This window comes from Polypterus senegalus, chromosome 18 (assembly GCF_016835505.1).
Source record: "Polypterus senegalus isolate Bchr_013 chromosome 18, ASM1683550v1, whole genome shotgun sequence".
NCBI lineage: Eukaryota > Metazoa > Chordata > Cladistia > Polypteriformes > Polypteridae > Polypterus > Polypterus senegalus.
The window spans coordinates 60,474,943-60,496,475 of NC_053171.1; the positions used below are offsets into that span (position 1 = coordinate 60,474,943).

At 38.0% G+C, this 21,533-nt stretch overlaps 1 protein-coding gene across 1 annotated transcript in view; it reads left to right on the plus strand.

Annotated features, from left to right (window-relative positions):
* Nucleotides 1-21,533, plus strand: part of kcnj9 (potassium inwardly rectifying channel subfamily J member 9) — a 113,930-nt gene that overhangs the window by 27,202 nt on the left and 65,195 nt on the right. The window contains exons 2-3 of the mRNA XM_039741441.1: nt 12,224-12,609; nt 13,138-13,351. Of these exons, the coding sequence (XP_039597375.1) occupies nt 12,288-12,609; nt 13,138-13,351 (536 nt within the window). The 5' untranslated portion in view covers nt 12,224-12,287. The remainder of the gene's footprint in view (nt 1-12,223; nt 12,610-13,137; nt 13,352-21,533) is intronic.

The window sequence follows — 21,533 nt, forward strand, 5'->3', positions numbered from 1 at the left end:
TGGATTCCCACTGTCGTGGAAGCACAAAACAGCAAGCAACAACTGAAATGCTACTCCCGGAATCAATAAGTGCTGTTACTTTATGCCCCTTAAACATTACCACAACTGTATAAGGAAGGGATAAGGAGCTAGTGATAGCACAATACCTTCCTCCCGGTGCCCAACTGCAATCTATCAGCTCATTTAAACAGGGACAGTTGGAAACGATGTAGCAGAGATCTCCATAGTTGTGGCAGTGAAGAGGAGGTTGTGATTTTTCTTTAGGATTAAGCCCCCGCATCCATGTCGCAATGGGTAGGCTTTGATTTGGCAACATGTTCCGTCTGTGGCTTAGGTTAATCATCAAGCTATTCAAAGTACACACTTTACCTGGCCACCTGGTGCCACTCTAGGGTTTCCATGACAGTCTCCATATTTTCACCCACAAACTGGGTGGATGACAGATTCAATGACTGCATTGACCAAGAAGTCACAGGTGATGATCTCCACTATTTTCTTGGATTTACTGTTTTCTGGTTTTAGCCAATGGCCCATTTTTCCTCATAAGTCAAATGTTTCGGACCGAGCTGGCTGCTCTTGGGTGAATCAACACTTCCTACACTGCCTTCCCTGTTTTTCCAGTCACTTCATACCTGGCCAAAACCTCCTTCTTAAGTGTGTCGTAATCCAAGGTGGTCTGCTCATTGAGGTTGTAGTAAACCCACTGAGCTTCTCCCATCAGAAACAGCACTAGAATGTGTGCCCATTCCACTCACTTCGAGTGATGTCTAGTAGCTGTTTTCTCGAAAACCAAGAGATAAAGCTTCAGTGTTATCTTTTGGATGGAGCGGTAACAGTACTTGGGATTGTCCGAAGGCTCTTTCTTGCTACACAGCTGTTGTAGCTCATTTTTGTACCTCCGCCTTGGCGAGCTGGGTCCATTGTTCCCTGACCTGCACTTGTAGTGGCTGTATCTCCACTGGGAGGATGGCCACAATCTTGTTAGGTCCACCTGTTCAGGTGTAAAATTATGCTAACTATGCCAATGTAATAAATGACAAAGAGAACAGATAGAGTTCTGGCACCGTCTTGATCTCTATATAACTGGAAATCCAAAATATAAACAAGAAAACAAAAAAAAAATCTCTTTCTGAATGTGAGTCTTTGGTTGTCTCACTCCAAGATGGTTGTGGAGCAATTGTTCATTCTGGAAGACAGAAAGTAGTGGGTTCAGGAGGTCGGGAACCATTAGGGATACAAAATGTCAATCATTGCTTCTGCAGAGAGAGGGAGAGAGAAGGTCGTAGGCAGCAGTGCAAACTCTTGGTTGGGAGTATAATTACCTTTAGATAAGCACTGAAGTTGTTTCCCAAGTGCACATGTGTGACACCACACAACCTAAAAAACAATGTTTTTCACTAATGAATCAATCTCAATATCCTGAGACCCAGAAAATATCCAGTATCTCATTCACTGGAGAAAAATACACAGTCAGAAAGAGTGATCACAGTTTTGTTCTATCATGGTTATAATGGTGTAGGGAATACGGAATATTGCAAATGGTAGCATGTCCTACTGAAAGTCAGTTGCATCACTGTTGAGTCTGTATACCTTTTTAATCTTGATCTTATTTATGTTTCATAAAACAACATATCCAGAAAAATAGTTATCAGCAACATGATCGACACCAGTGATATAAAATCTCAAAAACTGTTTTTTTCTTTAAGCAAAATGTATCAAATAATAGCTATTCCTTATGTATTAGGAGGTGTTTTTATATTATTTTATTGTCTAGTAGTCATAATAACATCTTTTAATTTCCTTTGGATTTACTGTCTTCTCCATTCAGTAATTTAAACTGATTACACTATCAATGCATTGTAAGAAATCAAAACCTTTGTTGTCTCTATCTGTCCTGCATACTTTTTTTATTAGTTCACATGTCTGACTTGCTACAGCATCAATATTTATCTGGGAGTTTAAACTTATCACTCTGGTTCATTAGAACATCATTAGTATTCTAGAAATATCTCTGTTCATATATACTGTCATGATAACTGTTATCAATTGCACAAGAAAAAACAAAATGGCTTACAGAAAATTTTAGTAACTGCTTGTGTATGATTTTCATATTTGCTGCATATACTGTATATAGTGAGTATAATGGGTGATTTCCTGTCTAGTGTACCTAAAGAAGATAGGAAACACAGCATGAGTCACTTCACAAGACAAGGCAGCACTTCAGCTAATGTAATATCTGGCAAAGCAGCTTCAGCTTCTCCTGACTTAGCCAGAGAAGTTGACTTAGCCAGAGAGTTCTTACCTTCATTTGGGACAGAAGCCAAGTAAGAATTTTACCATACTCAGTGCTATGCAATGACTGGAAATTTTTAACTCTGGATAACTACCTTCTTCCAAGAATTATAACCTTTATTTTTATTTATTGTTTATTTTTAAGCATTTTATTGATTTTATTAAAATCAAATAAAATTCCATACAAGCAAGTCAAGTTTAACAAAACTAGATTTGAAACAAATCAACCCTCATCTATAAGAAAGAGAGTTAGGCCAACAGAGTAAACTTTAAACTAGTAAAAATAAGTAAATAGATTAATGAATAAAAATAAATAGAATAAAAAAGAGTGGAGTGAATCTGCTTTGTCAATTTAAGTGCTTATTCTAAAATGTTATTGATTAGATCCTCCAGATTTTGAAAAAGTTTTGTACAGATCCTCTAAGTGAGAATTAGATTTTTTCCAATTTCAGATAATATATAACATCAGTTACCCACTGACTTAAAATAGGTGAGTTAGAATTCTTCCAGTTGAGCAAGATATGTCTACATGCCAATAGCGCAGTAAAGGGAATTACACCAAACACAGCTGTTAATGGATTAGGAGGGATTGTGACAACAAGGCTGCCTGAATGGTATTTAAAGATTTTGCTCCAAAATGATGTTAATTTGGTGCTTGTCCAAAAAATATGGCCCAATGAGGCTTGAACTTGATTGCAACATTCGCAGGTTGGATCTTGCACTGGAAACATTTTGGACAATTTTAAATGATACAGATGTGCTCGATATATCATTTTAAGTAGAATTATTGTATGCTTTGTGCAGATGCTCAAGTGAATTCTATGAATTACAACCTTTAAGAGAAGCCTTTTTTTTTACTTTGCATTGCCCCTTTTGCTTTGAGAAGAAGAAATTGAAAGTAAGAGCAGTTTCATCATAAGAAGAAGTTAGGCATAGAAAAAGTAATTGCATAGAGCACCATACAGCATTTGTACAATAAAGCGTTAACACCAGTAGAAAGCAAAGGCGTAAGTGTTCTTTCCTTAGGAAGAAAGTATTTAAGTGCAGGCAGGCAGCTGACTTGGAAGCAGTTAAGGCAGAGGCTTAGTGGCAGTAGAAACAGACTACATGAATAGGTAAAAAAATAGCATCTGATATTCAGTAAGCATGTTTTTGTAGTAAGAAAGAAGCAGTGTGTGTAAAAATTTTACTTGATAGGACTGTTCTCAAAAGTCAGGAAAGTTAACATAATTAAGAGGGTCACAGAGTAAGGGTGCATGAATAGGAAAGAATACAAATGGTGTAAGCAGAGAGCTTTGAAGTAAGGAGTGGCACAAAATTATGGAAACAAACAGGGAAAATTTAAGTTTACTAAACTCAAAGAAAGACACACAGCAGACAATAAAATGGAAGAGTATTACAGGAGCTTAAGGGGTCAGTAGGAGTTAAATAACTACAGTTGTACTTTAATCCATTAAGTTATTAATATTAATAATTTACATTAAATATTTTTATTTTAAAAATAAGAGTTGACCTGTTAAGTAATGCAAAACCAAATCTGAAAAATGAGCCCAGTGCAACATCCTTTTGGATGTTGGATGTTAGAGTATGGCTTAGACGTGTCAATCCTACTTGAAGGCTACATCTGCAGGCGATGCCTGCTGACACAGCACATTGAGCTCAGGGTCAGTGGACTGGAGGAAAGTTGTTTGGCATGCATTGCAGTAGAGAATTGGCCAAGGTGTCCTATGAAATATAGCATGCACCTCTAAGGTATCATGGAAGGGGACTCCAGACCAGACAGTTAGCCCACACACAGAGAGGTGGTCACAGTTGCAAAGTGAAAAGGCAAAGGTTTTACACTGTCCTAGGGCTTCAACCCCAGATTTGGAATTGTCAGATTGTTGTCAGGTCTATGTGAAGCTGGACAGTGTCTCTAAAAACTCTGGAGTGGTAGGCAGTGGAGTCCCAACAGGCTACCTCAAAACCAGTCCCTAGAAAATGAAAGGTTGTGATAGTGGGGAATTCAATCATTAGGGTGGAGTCGGGGTAGATACAATTTTCATTTGTCATGTGTAATAATAGGTTTGAAGTGTGCCTCTGCAATCTGTGAAATTTATTTCAAAACCATTAATAAGCTGATAGGGTTAAACTGGTCAGGAAGATAGACAGAAGAATGTGAAAAGACACCCTGTTTTCACAATCTGAAAATTAGGCAGTAAAACTAGTAGAGATTGATTTTAATGTTCAATAACATTTAGGTTTAGTTGAAACTTGCTTGATCCTAGCAATAGATGTGGAAATACTACAGTAGCAGATACCTTGTATTGTGTTGTATTGTTTCAAAGGGTGGCCATATTGCCTTATCCATGTTGGAGACTGTTATCATGTAGTAGTAAATTCCACTAAAGTGCTTTCGACAGACACTACGTCTGCATATGCAGGGCAATAGTACTCACTATAAGGGCCCAGAGGTATTCTATTGCAACAATAGAAATAATGTAAAACAGAATACTTATAAAGAAAAATAAATTACTGTAGATCCTGGAATATAAACCGACTCGGTATATAAGCCGACCCCCTTCTCTACCTACTAAATTACATGTATTTGCCGATGACTGGTATTTAAGCCAACCCCCTTCTCCAAGAAAAATTTTCTAAATTTCCTTAACACAAGAATTACCAGAGCCTACGAAAAAACTCGTAATTCCGTCCCACCTTAAATCGCTTCTTAAATCCCTTCACACCTCTCCGCCAGCGCCCTTTGTCTTCTAAATGTGCTGATAAAGAGAAGCTTGGAACAGCCGGCTATTCCATCCCCCCACCAATTTAGAACGTGCACGAACTTCTCTCAGCTCATGCCTTGATTGAGTATCTGGGAGTGAAGTGGAGTTTTAGAGTGGAAATAATAGATCGTTGTTTGGAACACACACATTTCATGTCTGTTCCGTTTCTACAGTAATCTGTGTCAACACATTGTTAAAACAGAAACGTTTTTTATATTCTAGTAGTAGATGACAAAATGTAGGCATAAACTATATAATGTATGAAGCCTGAAGTCCAAATAGCAAAGAAACATTTTCACAAGAATAACACAATTGCGCTTTTATTCAAAAATATAACTGCAGAAACAAAAAGCCGCCTTAACATTCGACATTGACAGCAGTTTATTGTATCTGCCTCCGTGGTTCAATAGATTCAGATGTCACCCACAACATGTTTATTAATCATATTTACTAGTGCCACAAACCCCAAATTCCCCCAAAGTCCTGGCCACAACACACTGCCTTCTTACTCTTCAGGCCAGCTCCTTGCCTCCTCCAAGACCTTATCCTCTTCCACCCGACTCTAGCCATTGTATGGAGGGAGGTGGCCCCTTTTATGCTCCCCTGGATATGCTCCAGGTGTGTCCTGGCAATCTTCTACTGATATGCCCCAGTGTGGCGGAAGTGCCGGCTGCATCCCCGGAAGCATTCTGGGTGTCCCGGCTCGTCTTCCCCCCAGCACTTCCGGGCGTGGTATAAGTGCTGCGGTCCAGGGCTCCAAAGGCATAGGGGCACCCCCTGGTGGTGACCACGGGCCCCTACAGGGTTGAGCTTCAAAGCTCTGTACCTGTGGCCCCCAAAGGTACCAGGGCGGTCACCCCCACATGGTCTGGGGAAGGTACAAGCCCACCTCTGGTCCTCCTGGGCGTCCCGGCCGGGTCACCACCCAGCCATCTCTGACAATAGGTACACATTTTTTAGGGAGGACAGACAGAACAGAAAAGGAGCTGGGGTAACCGTTTTATGTAAAACAGAAATTAAATGCAAGTTTTCTTCAGTTGAATGATGAGCTCCATCTTAGTGAGGATGTCTGGATTCATCTGGAGAGCAGTAGGGGAAGAGGCCTTATTTTAGAAGTGTCCTATAGGCCCTCCAATGCAGACAGTAATTTCAAAGTGCATCTTTTTAATAATAATAAAAATGCACATTTTCAGAGGTATATTATTGTCATGGGAGACATTAACTACCTGAATGTTAACTGTGTTTACCTTGCAATTAGCAGAGTACAAGATCAGGAGTTTATAGATGTAATCAGTGACTGTTTTTTTAAACAGTATGTTATAGTACCAACAAGGGGGAAAGCCTGTCTAGATTTATTGTTTTGTAATAATTACAATAGAATTCAGGGTTGTCACACGTGCGTATGGGGGGCAGCTAAAGGTCTTGAATTCGAGTAATTCCAAGCCTGACTGGGAGGTAGTGGAGGGCACTGACTCTTTTTGTCACTTTTCTGTAGACTGTTAACAAGAAATCACACCTTGCCCTGATGACATCACTTCCGGGTGCGAGCCTATGGATGAAGACCCTTCTGGTTCCTGCCCCTTTTATGTCACTTCCTATACTGGCTTTAAGGCCACCACCTTTCCTTCATCCCCTCAGTTCTTTTCAGGACTCCAATCTGTACACATCAGTATAAACTTTTAACCATTTTGCAGCCACGGAATAATATATGCGTGGCTTCCCGAAACCTTTCTGTGGCTTTTTTTATTTTTGTGACAGGGTGTAGATGTGATTGTCCTGCTAGGGTGTAGATGGGTGCAGAATTGGCTGAAACACAGGAAGCAGGAGATTAGCTTGGTGGCAGATAATCCAAAATAATTGAATCAACCTTATCAGAATTGGATGATGTTAATGTGGTGCTCCTCAGAGATCAGTTCTAGGGCATCTGCTATTTTGAATATGAATAAATTTTTTGGGTAGGAATATACAGTAAATGCAGTAGACTGTTACTTTAAAATGGGTTTATCAAGATCAGGGGGCATTTGCTCATTTCCAGATTTACAGCTCTCTCATACTATTTCTGTTTAAGTGGACTACAAGAGATATTAAGTGAACGTTCATATATTCTTGACTCCATTCCCTAAATTGTGTTCTTCAATCACCTTTTTCACTGAGTTGCTTGGAGTATTATTTTGTGTTATTGTGTAAGTTACTTCACAATACTGACTTACCACAAGTTCGATCTCCCAGATAAGGTGAATTTAGACTATTTGAATGGAAATGAAACCCCATAGTGGTGATCTTCATTGAATGAATTCTGTGATTGCTAAAGCAAATTAGTTGCACCAGTGATGATTTAGGTGTGTTGTATTAAAGGGAGTGAATAATTATGCACTCAAATATTTAGTGTTTTATACTTTAAATTCATTTAGATAAATTTCTAGAGATTGGTTTTTATTTTAACAGTTTATTTTAAGGAGTTATTTTCTACTGATCACTGTAAAATAAGACAAATTAAAAAATCCACTGTGATTTGGTGTTGTATAACAGTACAATGTGAAAGTGTCCAAGGTGTCTGAATTCATTTTGTAGACAACAGTGGTAACAACAGGTTTTAGTCTATAGAACTTGCATTATTATGAGAACAATATGTAAGAGTTGACACAAAACCTTTAGAATATACTCGGTGAACCCATATTTTTATTTAGCTTGCACCCTGAATTGGAAAAAAGACCTAAAACAAATTTCAGGGTCACATGGTGTTTTATTGTGTGGCTTGTGAGACTTACCGGATTCAGTATTTGGTTTGGTCTAAATAATTTTAAGATAAGCACACACTCAAATACACACACAGATATACACATAGAGTTTATATTCAGTCAAAGTCTCGGGTAATGCCAAATGCCAGTTACCCTGCAATATTTCACATAGGATTCCTTTCACATTGTGAGATATGCCCGGCTATTCATCCTGGCCAATACCCCCAGGCCGCTAGATGGAGCCCTTCTTGCAGCATAGAGGTGCCCCGAATGCCAGCAGGGAATCATGGACAGTGGAGTCGTAATACACAGCCCTACTGGATACCATGGGGGCCGCCAGGAGTCGCTGCAGGGAGGCCCAGGGATTTATATTTTCCGTACAGCCCAGAAGTATTTCCAAGTCACAGGAACGGAAGAAATGATATACTTCCAGGCTGAAGAAAAAGAGAAGTTTTTACCTGACCCGGAAGTGATAGAAAGTCACACGGACTGAGGGACAAACACTTCCGGGTCAAGGACTATAAAGGACTCTGGGAAATCCCAGACGGACGAGCTGAGTTGGGAGGCAGGGTGGCTAAGCGTCTGGGAGTGGAGGATTGGTTTATTGATTATTGTGTATTTGTTTGAGTATTGTGGAGAGGAGGGTGCTTTGTGCACATTATTATTATAATAAATAATAATTGGACTTTTTATCTGGTGTCTGACGAGTGGTCTGAGGGTACAAGGGTGCGAGAAAACCCTAATCTGTCACAACATGCATACATATAGAAGTCTTAGCCAATGTCTTGAATAGTACCAAGTGCCAGTCCCTCCCAATATTCTGCATAAAATTAACTATATAGGAATTCACTGTCACTGTTATGGAGAAAAATCACTGGATCACTGGATGAGCAATCAGAATATGACTTTATTTCAAAGCACACAAAGCCATCTCAGTTCAATTAGGCGAGCGCCGATAGTTCAGTGGGATCTTGATTTTATTACCATGTTTCTTACCTATGCAAAATATTGTCCTCATTCAAGCTCTTCCCACTCTTACTTAATATCCATGCCCACCATTAACCAATGTCCATCACTTGACCAACATTAGTCATCATTACTTCATACCCTGTGCAGGTGTCCAAAACTTATTCATTGATCAATTTCTGCCAGTTGAAACCAGGAGGACCCACATACTGTATGAGTTACTGGGCCACTCAAATGAATGGTCACTTGATGCAGGCACTCATCTATCCACACTGCTTTGTATTGAAGTTGTCTCTTCTCAGGTGCTAACCCCTGGGGGAATATGGCAATCACCAAGACCAGGTGCCTTTAACAATATACCTTGACCCAATCACGCAGTATAAAATTTATATTTTTATAAAGCAACATTAATAAAAACACAGTAAAGCCAATGGTAGCAAAAGTAGGAAATGTATTTGAAAAGAGGCTTGAAAGGTTAAGAAATGTATTTGAAAAAGAGTCGTATTAAAAATGAGTAGAGTGGTGCCTCTGAGGCTAGAGGTCTGCAATCAGAAGGTTGCATGTTCAAATCCCGTAAATATGTAAGGTGACCTTACTCCATTGGGATTTTGAGCAAGGCCCATAATCAGCAATTGCTCCGTCCTGGGTAGGACATTAACCTACATCCAGCCCTACTAGCAGGACCTCCAACTTGTAGGGAAAACATAGGGGTTGGTGAAAGGATTGGCACTGTAGCCACTGTAAAAAAACTCACACTGTTCAAGTGTAGTGGTGAGGTGTTACCTGTTCCACTACTGCATTCAGGTCCTAATGTAGGTGGTTCGTCATGTGGTGGTTGTGGCAGCGTACTGTAATCAGTGCATGCTCCCGACCTCTCTCTGTCTCTTTCTTATTAAAAATACTTCTGCAGAAAAAAAGATGTTGGAAAATATGTCTTAAAGTCTGGGGGCAGAGTTGCTTCAGAGAGAGAAGAGAAAGAGAGCAAGTTAATTAAAGTTTTAGTACCCACAACAACCTTTTTACTCCCACAACTGTAAGTGCCAACATAACAATAAGCTCCTTAGCCATAATTAATGGCAAAAATATGAAATCAAGGTTAATGGTATTTTATGAAACAACACACTACTTTTAATTAAGATTGCAAAATGTCCTCAAGAGTTTAGAAGCAGTGTCTTTCTCTGACCAAACAATGAACTTTGTAAACTGAAATGTCAACTGTCTTAATCACAATCTAAAGACAAAAAAAAGTATTCTCCCACCTAACAGGCCTAAATTTTAAGATAGTATTTTTACAGGAGACTCACTTAATAAGTAAGGAGCAGTTTCAATTGCAAAGAGATTGGATTGGCCAAGTTTTTCACTTCAGCTATACAAAGAAAAGTAGAGGCTGATGAATCTTAACACATAAAATAATCTCATTTGTAGCATGAGACATAGTATCTGATGCAAAAGGGTACTATGTTATGGTGATGGGTAATTTATTCAAGTCTAAGTGATACATATGTATGCACCTAATGTGAATGACAGAGATTTTATCCAAGAAATAATTGCATTAATTTCCAATATGAGCACTCATAAAATTATAATGGCTGGAGACTTTAGTTGTGTTTGAAATTCAGACCTGGATAGATCATAAACTACAGTGGCGGTAACATGTAATACCAAAAAGATATTCACACAATTTGCTATGAGTCATAACTTATCAGACCCATAGAGATTCTAAAATCCAAACTCAAGATAATACTCCTTCTCAATTACATCATATTTACTCAAGAATTGTTTATTTCTTTATACATAATAATTTATTGCCCACTATCAAATCTTTTAAGTATGACACTATTATCTCTGATCATGCCCCTCTGATCTTGAAGCTTTAATCACTATGCTCTACACACTCATTTTGTAGCTGGTGTCTTAACCCACTGTCATTTACAGAATTCACCTCAAAACAAATTGAATATTTTTTAGAGGCAAATGCATTTTCAGAGGTCTATGCAGGAACACACTGAGAAACTCTGGAGGCATTTTTAAGAGAACAGATTATTTCATATCTTTCCCATAAAAATAAATTGGAGACCAAGAAGGTATCAGAGTTAATTATCAAAATTACCAGAATAGACCAAGAATATGCCAGATCTCCAAATGAGCCACTTTATAGGCAAAGACAGGTTCTACAGTAAGAGCAGATTGCTATTCAGTCTGCAAAGGTCCTCATCAATTTCTTTGGGCTCTTCTCCTTCTCTGCTCTCCTTACTTTTCTCTCTCCTTCTCTGTTCTGCCTTCCTGATCTGCCCAGCATACACCCCAAACTTAAAGGCTTAACTTCATGTAGAATAAACAATAATTACAAGAATAATCAATAAGTGTCTTTCTCAGGCTGTTTGTCCATTCTGATCCTAGACCTCATGTCTAAAAAAATAATGATCTGTTTAAGATTCTAAAAGAATGATCTAAAAGATACAAGGTTCAAGTTTCTTATAATAAGTTGTTTTTTAATCATTTCATGTAATTTTACCCTTAAGGGTTTAGGCCTTCTCTATTGCAGATCTAAATTCATATTTCAGTCATCTGTATTTTTTAATGTCTGCTCTCCACACCATTCTTTTTTTTCACAAGCCACCTGGGGCTTATTGTTACTGTATGACACTGCTCACTTTGTAGGTAATGTGGTTCTTTTAACAAATATCATTCTTTCACAGTCTGTTGTATATGTGCATTAGAGATTTTTAAGTGGCTCAGTTTCTACTTGAATCAAAGTCATTGTGGTTGTCCACAAGTGTTAATTTCCCATGTCTCAGACTGTTTCAGAAATGTGTATGAATGCTGCATCTGTTAACATCAATGTTCAGACTTAGTCTTTCAGGTACCATTTTTATATATTTTTAAGGCCATTTAAACACATTATTTGGCTTAATGCTTTAAATGTACCCATTTCATGGTATAATTTATTTTAATTATTAATATGTTTTGAACATTTGTACATTTTAATGGATTTTGAAAAGCACCAAAAATACCTTTAAAGAAAATTATCCTATGGTCAGAACAATGTTTGTTTTCCTCTGGGTGTTAAAATTTTTCTTCTAAAGCAATGTCCAGATATTGGTAACCTTAAAATGGATTAAGCAGGTTCAAAAGTGGATGGATAGATGTGTTTAAATGTAAAATAATTTTGAGTGGAATGAAAAAACAAAGTTGAAAAAAATAAGATGAGCAATATTATTACACAGATCAGCCATTTTAAAATGTTTACCCAATAGTGATCTAACAGATGTCAACATTTTGTCAACATGTGTTATGCTTCTTATTTTATTTTAACTGTTGTGTTGTCTGAATTATGCTGCACTGATTTCATTTTATCAGTACTTGCTCGATTTCTTCATTATAAATATACCCTTAAGCTGTTTTTGAAAAACATTGTATAAAGATGAGATGCCAAAATTGACATAAAGTATTGTTTTTCAGATCCAAATAAAAATTGCCATTAAAGTTTAAGGAAGAACAATCATCTAAAGTTCAAAAAGAGAGCATGGCAGTTGAAAACTCTGCTTTTGCCTCAATCCCAGAAGCACTAACCACCCCTCTTTTTGAAAAAGAGGCAGGAATTGAAGAGAAAGAAGATGAGCCAGAGACCATGCCAAGTTTCACCACAGAATCAGTTTGTCTGAGTGGCAGTTTGGAGGGAGTATTTACCACTGATACCACTGACATGGTCCAGAAATCCTGCAACAACAACCGTTCTCTTCAGTCCAAACTTGCAGCAAAAGAGGCAGAGGCTGCAGCCAGAAGTCAAAGAAAGAAGGCGGGTCAAGGGACAAGCTCAGGGTGGGACAAAGGGCGCTGTGGTTTGGGTAAGAAAGACATCTTGATACAGTGAACATTATAAAGAAAATGTGATCCTATAAAATACTTTATTATTACATTACTGATGATAGCTTTTGGCAATGATCGCGCTACTGTTATGAAAAGTATAGATAGCAGCAGTTAAATGTGAAATTATGCTAGAAATATACAACATACAGTACATGCTATTAAAATGATCAAGCTGCAGTGTTTGTGCTGGTGTATATCCTATGAAGAAATGATACACTAGATGCTTGTAGAATGTGTTCCAAACATTGTAAATTAAATACTGGAAATGTTCACCCATTAAACAAAACCCAATATAAACTCCCATTCTTTCAGCTGAAATTTTTGGATTCCACAATTTACCATTGTTAGGCCATGTTGTACACATTTACTTTTTATTACTTCCCATATTGTCCCTGTAATATCTGTTTTGCTATGGCTATTTTGTAAAAGTATAATGAATGAGTTATTATAATAATGAATTACTAAATCAAGTGTGATTTAGTGTCTGTCCATCTTTCCTTCCTTAGGCCGTGTGAAGAGACGGCGACAGAGATACGTAGAGAAGAATGGTCGCTGCAATGTTCAGCATGGCAATGTGCGAGAGACATACCGCTACTTGACTGATATTTTCACAACTTTGGTCGATCTCAATTGGCGATGCTCTCTTTTTGTCTTCGTCATGGCCTATGCAGTCACGTGGCTTTTCTTTGGGGCTATCTGGTGGCTAATTGCTTACTGCAGGTAAGTTTACAGAAAAAGAAGGGCCTTATTATTAATGCAAATGTAAGAGACACAGCAATGGAGCTAAGATCTGCAAAGCAAATATAATTATTACATGTCTGATGCATTATCACACTTCACATCTATGTAAATACAGGGGAATCACCTTGTACTAATTATCCATATAATATACAAAGTGATCTAATGTGTTACAAGATAATTCCAAAATTCAGCTAAAGCTTTTTTTTTACTATCTTAAGCTCTAGCTTCAGCCCACAGTATGTGTAGATTACTGGTGTTATGAAGTTAACATTCTGATGTAATGACTGGATTTGAAGCCCAGATTTAAACAGGGATGGCAAAAACTTGGCGCAGTAGTTTGAATAGGAATCCAAATCAGAAACACATTTATTCATCAGTTCTTTAAATATAGATATTTAGCTTGGTAGCTTTGACTTGTTTATAACAGAACACAACATCACATACTGTACATATAAAATAACATAAGTTAAACAACATACATTACAAACAGGTCCAGAATACTGCAATTATAAAGATATGAAAATGGCGTGTGGCAAAAGCATATGTGTGTATAGTGTGTATGCCCATGCACACATACAGTGGTGTGAAAAACTATTTGCCCCCTTCCTGATTTCTTATTCTTTTGCATGTTTGTCACACAAAATGTTTCTGATCATCAAACACATTTAACCATTAGTCAAATATAACACAAGTAAACACAAAATGCAGTTTTTAAATGATGGTTTTTATTATTTAGGGAGAAAAAATCCAAACCTACATGGCCCTGTGTGAAAAAGTAATTGCCCCCTGAACCTAATAACTGGTTGGGCCACCCTTAGCAGCAATAACTGCAATCAAGCGTTTGCGATAACTTGCAATGAGTCTTTTACAGCACTCTGGAGGAATTTTGGCCCACTCATCTTTGCAGAATTGTTGTAATTCAGCTTTATTTGAGGGTTTTCTAGCATGAACCGCCTTTTTAAGGTCATGCCATAGCATCTCAATTGGATTCAGGTCAGGACTTTTACTAGGCCACTCCAAAGTCTTCATTTTGTTTTTCTTCAGCCATTCAGAGGTGGATTTGCTGGTGTGTTTTGGGTCATTGTCCTGTTGCAGCACCCAAGATCGCTTCAGCTTGAGTTGACGAACAGATGGCCGGACATTCTCCTTCAGAATTTTTTGGTAGACAGTAGAATTCATGGTTCCATCTATCACAGCAAGCCTTCCAGGTCCTGAAGCAGCAAAACAATCCCAGACCATCACACTACCACCACCATATTTTACTGTTGGTATGATGTTCTCTTTCTGAAATGCTGTGTTCCTTTTACGCCAGATGTAACGGGACATTTGCCTCCCAAAAAGTTCAACTTTTGTCTCATCAGTCCACAAGGTATTTTCCCAAAAGTCTTGGCAATCATTGAGATGTTTCTTAGCAAAATTGAGACGAGCCCTAATGTTCTTTGTGCTTAACAGTGGTTTGCGTCTTGGAAATCTGCCATGCAGGCCGTTTTTGCCCAGTCTCTTTCTTATGGTGGAGTCGTGAACACTGACCTTAATTGAGGCAAGTGAGGCCTGCAGTTCTTTAGACGTTGTCCTGGGGTCTTTTGTGACCTCTCGGATGAGTCGTCTCTGCGCTCTTGGGGTAATTTTGGTCGGCCGGCCACTCCTGGGAAGGTTCACCACTGTTCCATGTTTTTGCCATTTGTGGATAATGGCTCTCACTGTGGTTCGCTGGAGTCCCAAAGCTTTAGAAATGGCTTTATAACCTTTACCAGACTGACAGATCTCAATTACTTCTGTTCTCATTTGTTCCTGAATTTCTTTGGATCTTGGCATGATGTCTAACTTTTGAGGTGCTTTTGGTCTACTTCTCTGTGTCAGGCAGCTCCTATTTAAGTGATTTCTTGATTGAAACAGGTGTGGCAGTAATCAGGCCTGGGGGTGGCTATGGAAATTGAACTCAGGTGTGATACACCACAGTTAGGTTATTTTTTAACAAGGGGGCAATTACTTTTTCACACAGGGCCATGTAGGTTTGGATTTTTTTCTCCCTAAATAATAAAAACCTTCATTTAAAAACTGCATTTTGTGTTTACTTGTGTTATATTTGACTAATGGTTAAATGTGTTTGATGATCAGAAACATTTTGTGTGACAAACATGCAAAAAAATAAGAAATCAGGAAGGGGGCAAATAGTTTTTCAAACCACTGTATACTGTACATGTACAGTGCATGTACTCTAGAAACACACTCACACTAACACTCCTATGAGCAGTAAATGAAAAAACACATAAACAACAGACTAAATTACTGGTTTGTAAAGGCTATGGCTCTTGGAAATAAACTGTTTAGGTGTTTGTTTGTATTAATTTTAATTGACCGAAAGAATTTACCAGAGGGAAGTTTTTAAAGTGATGACCTGGGTTAAATTAGTTAGTGGTGATTCTTTTGGCATGGTTTTTGAAAACTAGATGCATACAGGTCTACAACAGCCACAGTCAATTATTTCCACAGCAGATTTCACTACATGCTGTAATTTATTTTTGGAGTGAAGCATTGCTGAACTAAGTCAGACAGCAGTGGTAAATGTGAACACATTTAAAATTTTTGCTTTGTAGAATTGTACCAGGATACATTGGGAAATATTTAATTTTTTAATTGGCATAAAAAATACATTCACTGCTGAATGATGGAAGTGGTATTAATTTCCCAGCTGAGAGTATTTTTGATAATTGTGGCCAAAAATGTAAATGATTCCACCAAATTGGCTGTAAAATAACCAATTTGTAGAAAAAGGGTCTGGTACTGCTGTTTTGCTGTTTCCACTGTTTGGGTAGCATGGAGTACCAGGTTTCTTGTAGTGCACCAAGACAAAAGATCGGTCATCTCCTTTTTATGTGCTGTTTCATTTCCATTAGTAATTAGTCCAATGATGGCAGTGCAATTAGCTAACTTAAAATTTTTTACTGACGGGTCAGTTGACCTAAAATCATTTGTGGGGGCAAGCTTGGTCACTGCACTGCAGGAGACCTTTCAGTGCATTTATTCATGTTTTCGGCCTGTTGTTTGCTTTGAAGTAATGTTAAATCATTTTTTTGTTTTGTTTTCTATAACATGTCTGTGATTAATTGTTATTCTAAAAATGCTTTACAAAGTCTGCAAAAGTTTTCTACTTTTGACCATTATTGGTATTGGAATTGAATGGGACAGTTATGCATTACTTACACAAGAAACTCCAGGTGTGTGGCCGGCAGTGTTCACCTATAGCCAGGACACGCTGCTATCAATGACGCCAGCTACCAGTTACACCCCACATATTGCTAAAATACCAGATAAAATAACATGTCCAAAATCAAGAAAGCAAGGACAGAGAGGCAGACGATGAGTGTGTCTGAGATGGGGAGGTTTTAAAACACCTACTGTATGCCTACTGAGCAGCATGCAGTCTTGTGGAACAAACTGGATGAGTTGAGGGCATCTGCGTGATACCTCTATGAATGCAGTGAAAGCTGTCCAATGTGTTTACAGAGAGATGGTTTAAGAATACTGACTTGGACAAAGATGTTAAAATTGGTGGATTTGATTGTGTATGGCAAAATGGGAACTCTGCTTCTGGTAAGCAGTTAGGTTGTGGGGTCTGCGTTTATGTTAACAAAAGGTGATGAGAGAGCCCATGCCAAATATTGAACCACTCACTCTCGGGCTTGATCCATATTATGTACCATGAATTTAATCAGATATTTGTGACAGTAGTTTACAGTATGTACAACCTTATGGCAATGTAGGAGCTGCAGCTGAAATAACTTTTTGAAACAGTTCAGAAAATAAAAAACCAGATCACCTGGCTCTTCAAACTTATGATGGGTGATTTCAATTTACGTAAAATGGAATCAGTATTGCCACATTAGTATCAGTATTTGAACATTAACTCTGGGGCGGTGCAGCAATGGAGTTAGATTGCCAGAAGTCTGTGTCGGAGTACCACTCATTTTGTAAGCACAAGTTACATTTTGAGTGCATTTTACAAGCTCAAGTTACATTTCAAGTTTGACTGATGCACTTGGCAAGTGTTTTGTGGTCATGTGATTTCTTTCTCCTTGTGTGGCATTACTGCCAAAATTTATTTGAGAGCAAATGCAGCCACACAAGGGTGAGACTTTTTTCTTCTAGCCAATAGGAGTAGTCAAAGCTAACCAGCCAATCACGGGGCACACCTCCTTCCCCACCTTCAAATGGGAACATGCATAGTTTACTCAGTGACTCAAGAATAAAAATATGGCTTTTTCACTGATTTGCTGCATGTGTTGTGTCCAATTCAGTCTACCCTGGGAAAAGTGTCAAATGATTTTTATAAGGTGTAGAGATCAGAATATAAATGAAGGATCACACAGATGTGTCTTTATACACATACAGTATATAATTTTACAGGTTTTTCTAAAACTTTGCCTTTTGCTTTGTTCTAAGGTGTATAGCATGTATCCTTCCAAGCACAGGTAATCATTAGTGGAGGGGAACAGGACAATTAACATAATTAAGTTATGTCCCGAATTCAAATCTAAATTAAAGGAATAAGAAATCAGTTCATACATGTTTTAAAACAATTATTGTGTCTCATAATATAAAAGAATAAAGCAATCACTTTTATTCTTTTTGGAACTGAAAATAAAGGGGTGACCAAAACTGATTGGTAGGTCATCAGATTTGGACAGCCCTGTCATTTAATGTAGCACTGAAGAATAAGAAATCAGTTGCTAAAAATGTTTATGTCATTCTTGTCTTTCGTAATATATAAAGAATAAACCACTTTCTTTTTATTATTTTTTGTGCAATTTGAATTTTCTGAACAATTCCCACATTGCACATGCTTCTAACAATATTCTTCTCTTACTCCTTCCTTCCACAAAGTGAGCCCTTGTCACCACTCCATCCCCTATTCTACACTCCCCGGAGAATATTTTCAGAGGTTCCATAAAGGTAGACTCATGATTACTTCCAGTATCACATGCCCATTATCTGTCTGTAGTGGCTTCTAAAATAGCAATGTAACACACAGAAATGAAACAAAATTTAAATCTTTCTCAAACTAAGATATGAAATTCAAACTCATATGAAGTATAAAACTAAAGCTTGCAAAATATAAAAATCTCATGAACCAAAAAAACATCCGAAGTGCAAAAAAATTTTTCAACCTGTCAAAATAAGATTCCATGTTCTTATCCCATAAAAGTTCTGAGATTGCCTTCTTGGAGATCCTGCTTTTGTTTTCATTTCTGGCTGGGTTGCCAGCTCTACCTGCAACTCCCAGGCAACCCTGAAGGGAATTAAGACTTGGCAATAACATGCTTAACAGGAGGACTGACAACTGCTTCAACTCAGTCCTCCTTTCTTAATTTCTTATGGCATCTCTTTCTGGAAGTGTATGGGAGTATGCTGTGGGCAGCACAGTTATCAATCAGAAGCAGAATCTTCCTTTTTTTTCTTCATATCCTTGTCAAGTTATTGCAGCCAGTTTCCCGAAATGTCTTTTTGCTTTATACTCGCAGGGAAGGAATGTAATGCACTTAAAACACAGAGGATTGGTCGACTTGCCAATGATGACATGAATAACTTTGTGGCTGCTAAAAGAATTGCAGCAAAGTAGATCTGTCAACTTTTGTTTTGATTTTTTTCTCCCTGAGCATGGATCTCCTTTGAGTGCTAAAGTGTGATGCAGCAGCAGCTGGTTGAAGATTCCAGTCTCATCAGCACTGTAGATGTCTTCAGTCTCATAAGCTGAAATGATTTTCCTAATTTCACCTGCACGCCATTTGTTTGCTTTTTTTTGTTGGAACTGCAGATTCTTCTCCACAGATTGCTTTGGCTGCAATTCCAAAACGATCCTCAAAGCGAATTAGACAAACTCAGCTGACAGTAAAATATTTGTGGCCCAAGGCGTTAGACAGTGACTTTGCTTTTTCTTGAATGAGTGGCCCACTAATAAAAATGTTTCTTGAATGAGCATCACTGAACTACATAAAAACATCAATGTCTTCAAATACTGCAATACATTTGTGCTGAGGACAAAGGTTTGCAATCTGAGATTTTTCTTCAATTTTTGCTTGGTCTTTCAACAAAGTTGACAGTGTCAATGGCGAAATTCTGAATTCATTGGCAATGTATTTTTTCTTTTTGCCAGAATTGAGAGCCGCACAAATTTCAAGTTTTTTTTTTCTAATGTGAACTGTTATAATTTTTTCGTGTCTGCCATTTCTATAGGAGGGTGAGAATGAGTTTAATTCCAATGGATGTTTTTCAAATATTCATGAGCAATAAGCAAAAGGTATCACAGAAAACCACAGAAAACAAACACAGCAAAAAAGGTACAAGGAAAATTCGAAGAAAGTGAAAAATTTGCAATGTTTCTGTTTGTAGATCATTGTGCACAACTGAGCTGCGACCAGAGAACTAACTGCTCTGCGGACGACTCATTCTCTTGACTACTCTGTGGATAATTCATTCAGGCATTTCAAAGTCTTTTGGGCACTTCATTGTAATGAAAGTATTTGCTGAATGTATTTCGTGGTAACAAGAATTTAGACTATGGGAAACTGTTGGGACCGTAAAATACTTCATTGTAATGAAAATATTGTAACAATATTCGTTGTAATGGAATTTGACTTGTATTTGGTTGCATATCCCTTACTTGCAATAACTGCATCAAGTCATAGACTCCACCATATTTCTTGTTTCTTCATAGGTTATGCTTTTCCAGGCTTTGACCATAGCATCTTTTAGTTGTTGTCTGTTTCTTCCTTCAGTTTTCTCTTCAGGAGGTTAAATGCATATTCAGTTGGTTTAAGATTTGGTGATTGACTTGGCCAGTCCAAAACTTTCCATTTTGCCCCCTGTTAATGTCCTTTATTGAGGTGGCAGTGTTTTCTGCATCATTGTTTTGCAACATAATAAAGTTCCTCCCAATTACTTTGGATGCATTTCTCCATAAATTGGCAGAAAACATGTTTCAGTAAGTTACATGACTTACATTATCAATAAAAATGATCGAGCCTGTTCCAGAAGCAGCCTAAACCATGGTAGAACCACCACCCGATGAGCTTGTATCTTTAGGACAGTGTGTAGTTCCGTTCTTTCTCCATAATTTGCCCTTTTTATCACTTTAGTAGATGTTAATTTTTGTCTCATCATTCCATAATACTTTCAGAACTGTTGTGGCTCATCTCTGTACTTTTTTGCAAATTTCGACCTGGCTTTCCTAGTTTTACTGCTGATGAGTGGTTTGCATCTTGCAGTATGGCCTCTATATTGTTGTTCTCTTAGTCTCCTTTGAACAGTCACTATGATATTCCACCCTTGCTCTTTGGAGGGAGTTCATAATGTTACGATCTGCTGTTTTTTTTAAATGCTCTCACCATTTGTCTGTGATCAGTTGTTATTGTTGTCCTTGGATGACCAGTTCAATGCCTGTTACTCAGTACACCAGTGGTTTCCTTCTTTTTCAGGACATTCCAAACTGTGGCACTGGCTATGCCCAATGTTTTTTGAAACACCTCTGATGGATTTTTGCCCTTTTCTCAGCTTCAGAATGGCATGTTTTTTTCCCATAGACAGCTCTCAGGTCTTCATGTTGGTCTACCCTTCTTAACTACAAATGCAGTCTTCACAGGTGAAAGCCAAAGCTTAAACTAAGATTAGATATCCAGGGCTACATAATGATTAAACAGCCAATCTTATATGACACACATGTGGGTAACAAGAAACACCTGTCAGCTTGTCATGTTCCATGCTCACTTGAAAAACTGGTGATTTGATATAAAATATGATATGCATTATGTTGTTTAACATTGTAACAAGACACAAGAACAAGTATAAAGATACTGTATACTGTAAACAAAAGGTTAGCAATTTTCAAATCAAAAATCATCAGATACATAAGGGTGGGTAGACAGACAACTTATAGGGTCGGACCGGAAATTAAACATTGGGATGCTGGGAAAAGTGTGGTGATGGATGGGTAGCTGACATCATTAAACAGGGACCAGAGGGTAGAAAGAGACCTGGAAGTGTTGGGGTTCTTTTGGTCGTCTGGGCGAGGTTATGGTGGTGGTGCCATTGTCCCCTGGCATGACTTTTCGCGGTGGACGTTGGGTCCTTAAGCTGCTTCCCATGCGCTCGTGCGTGACAACAT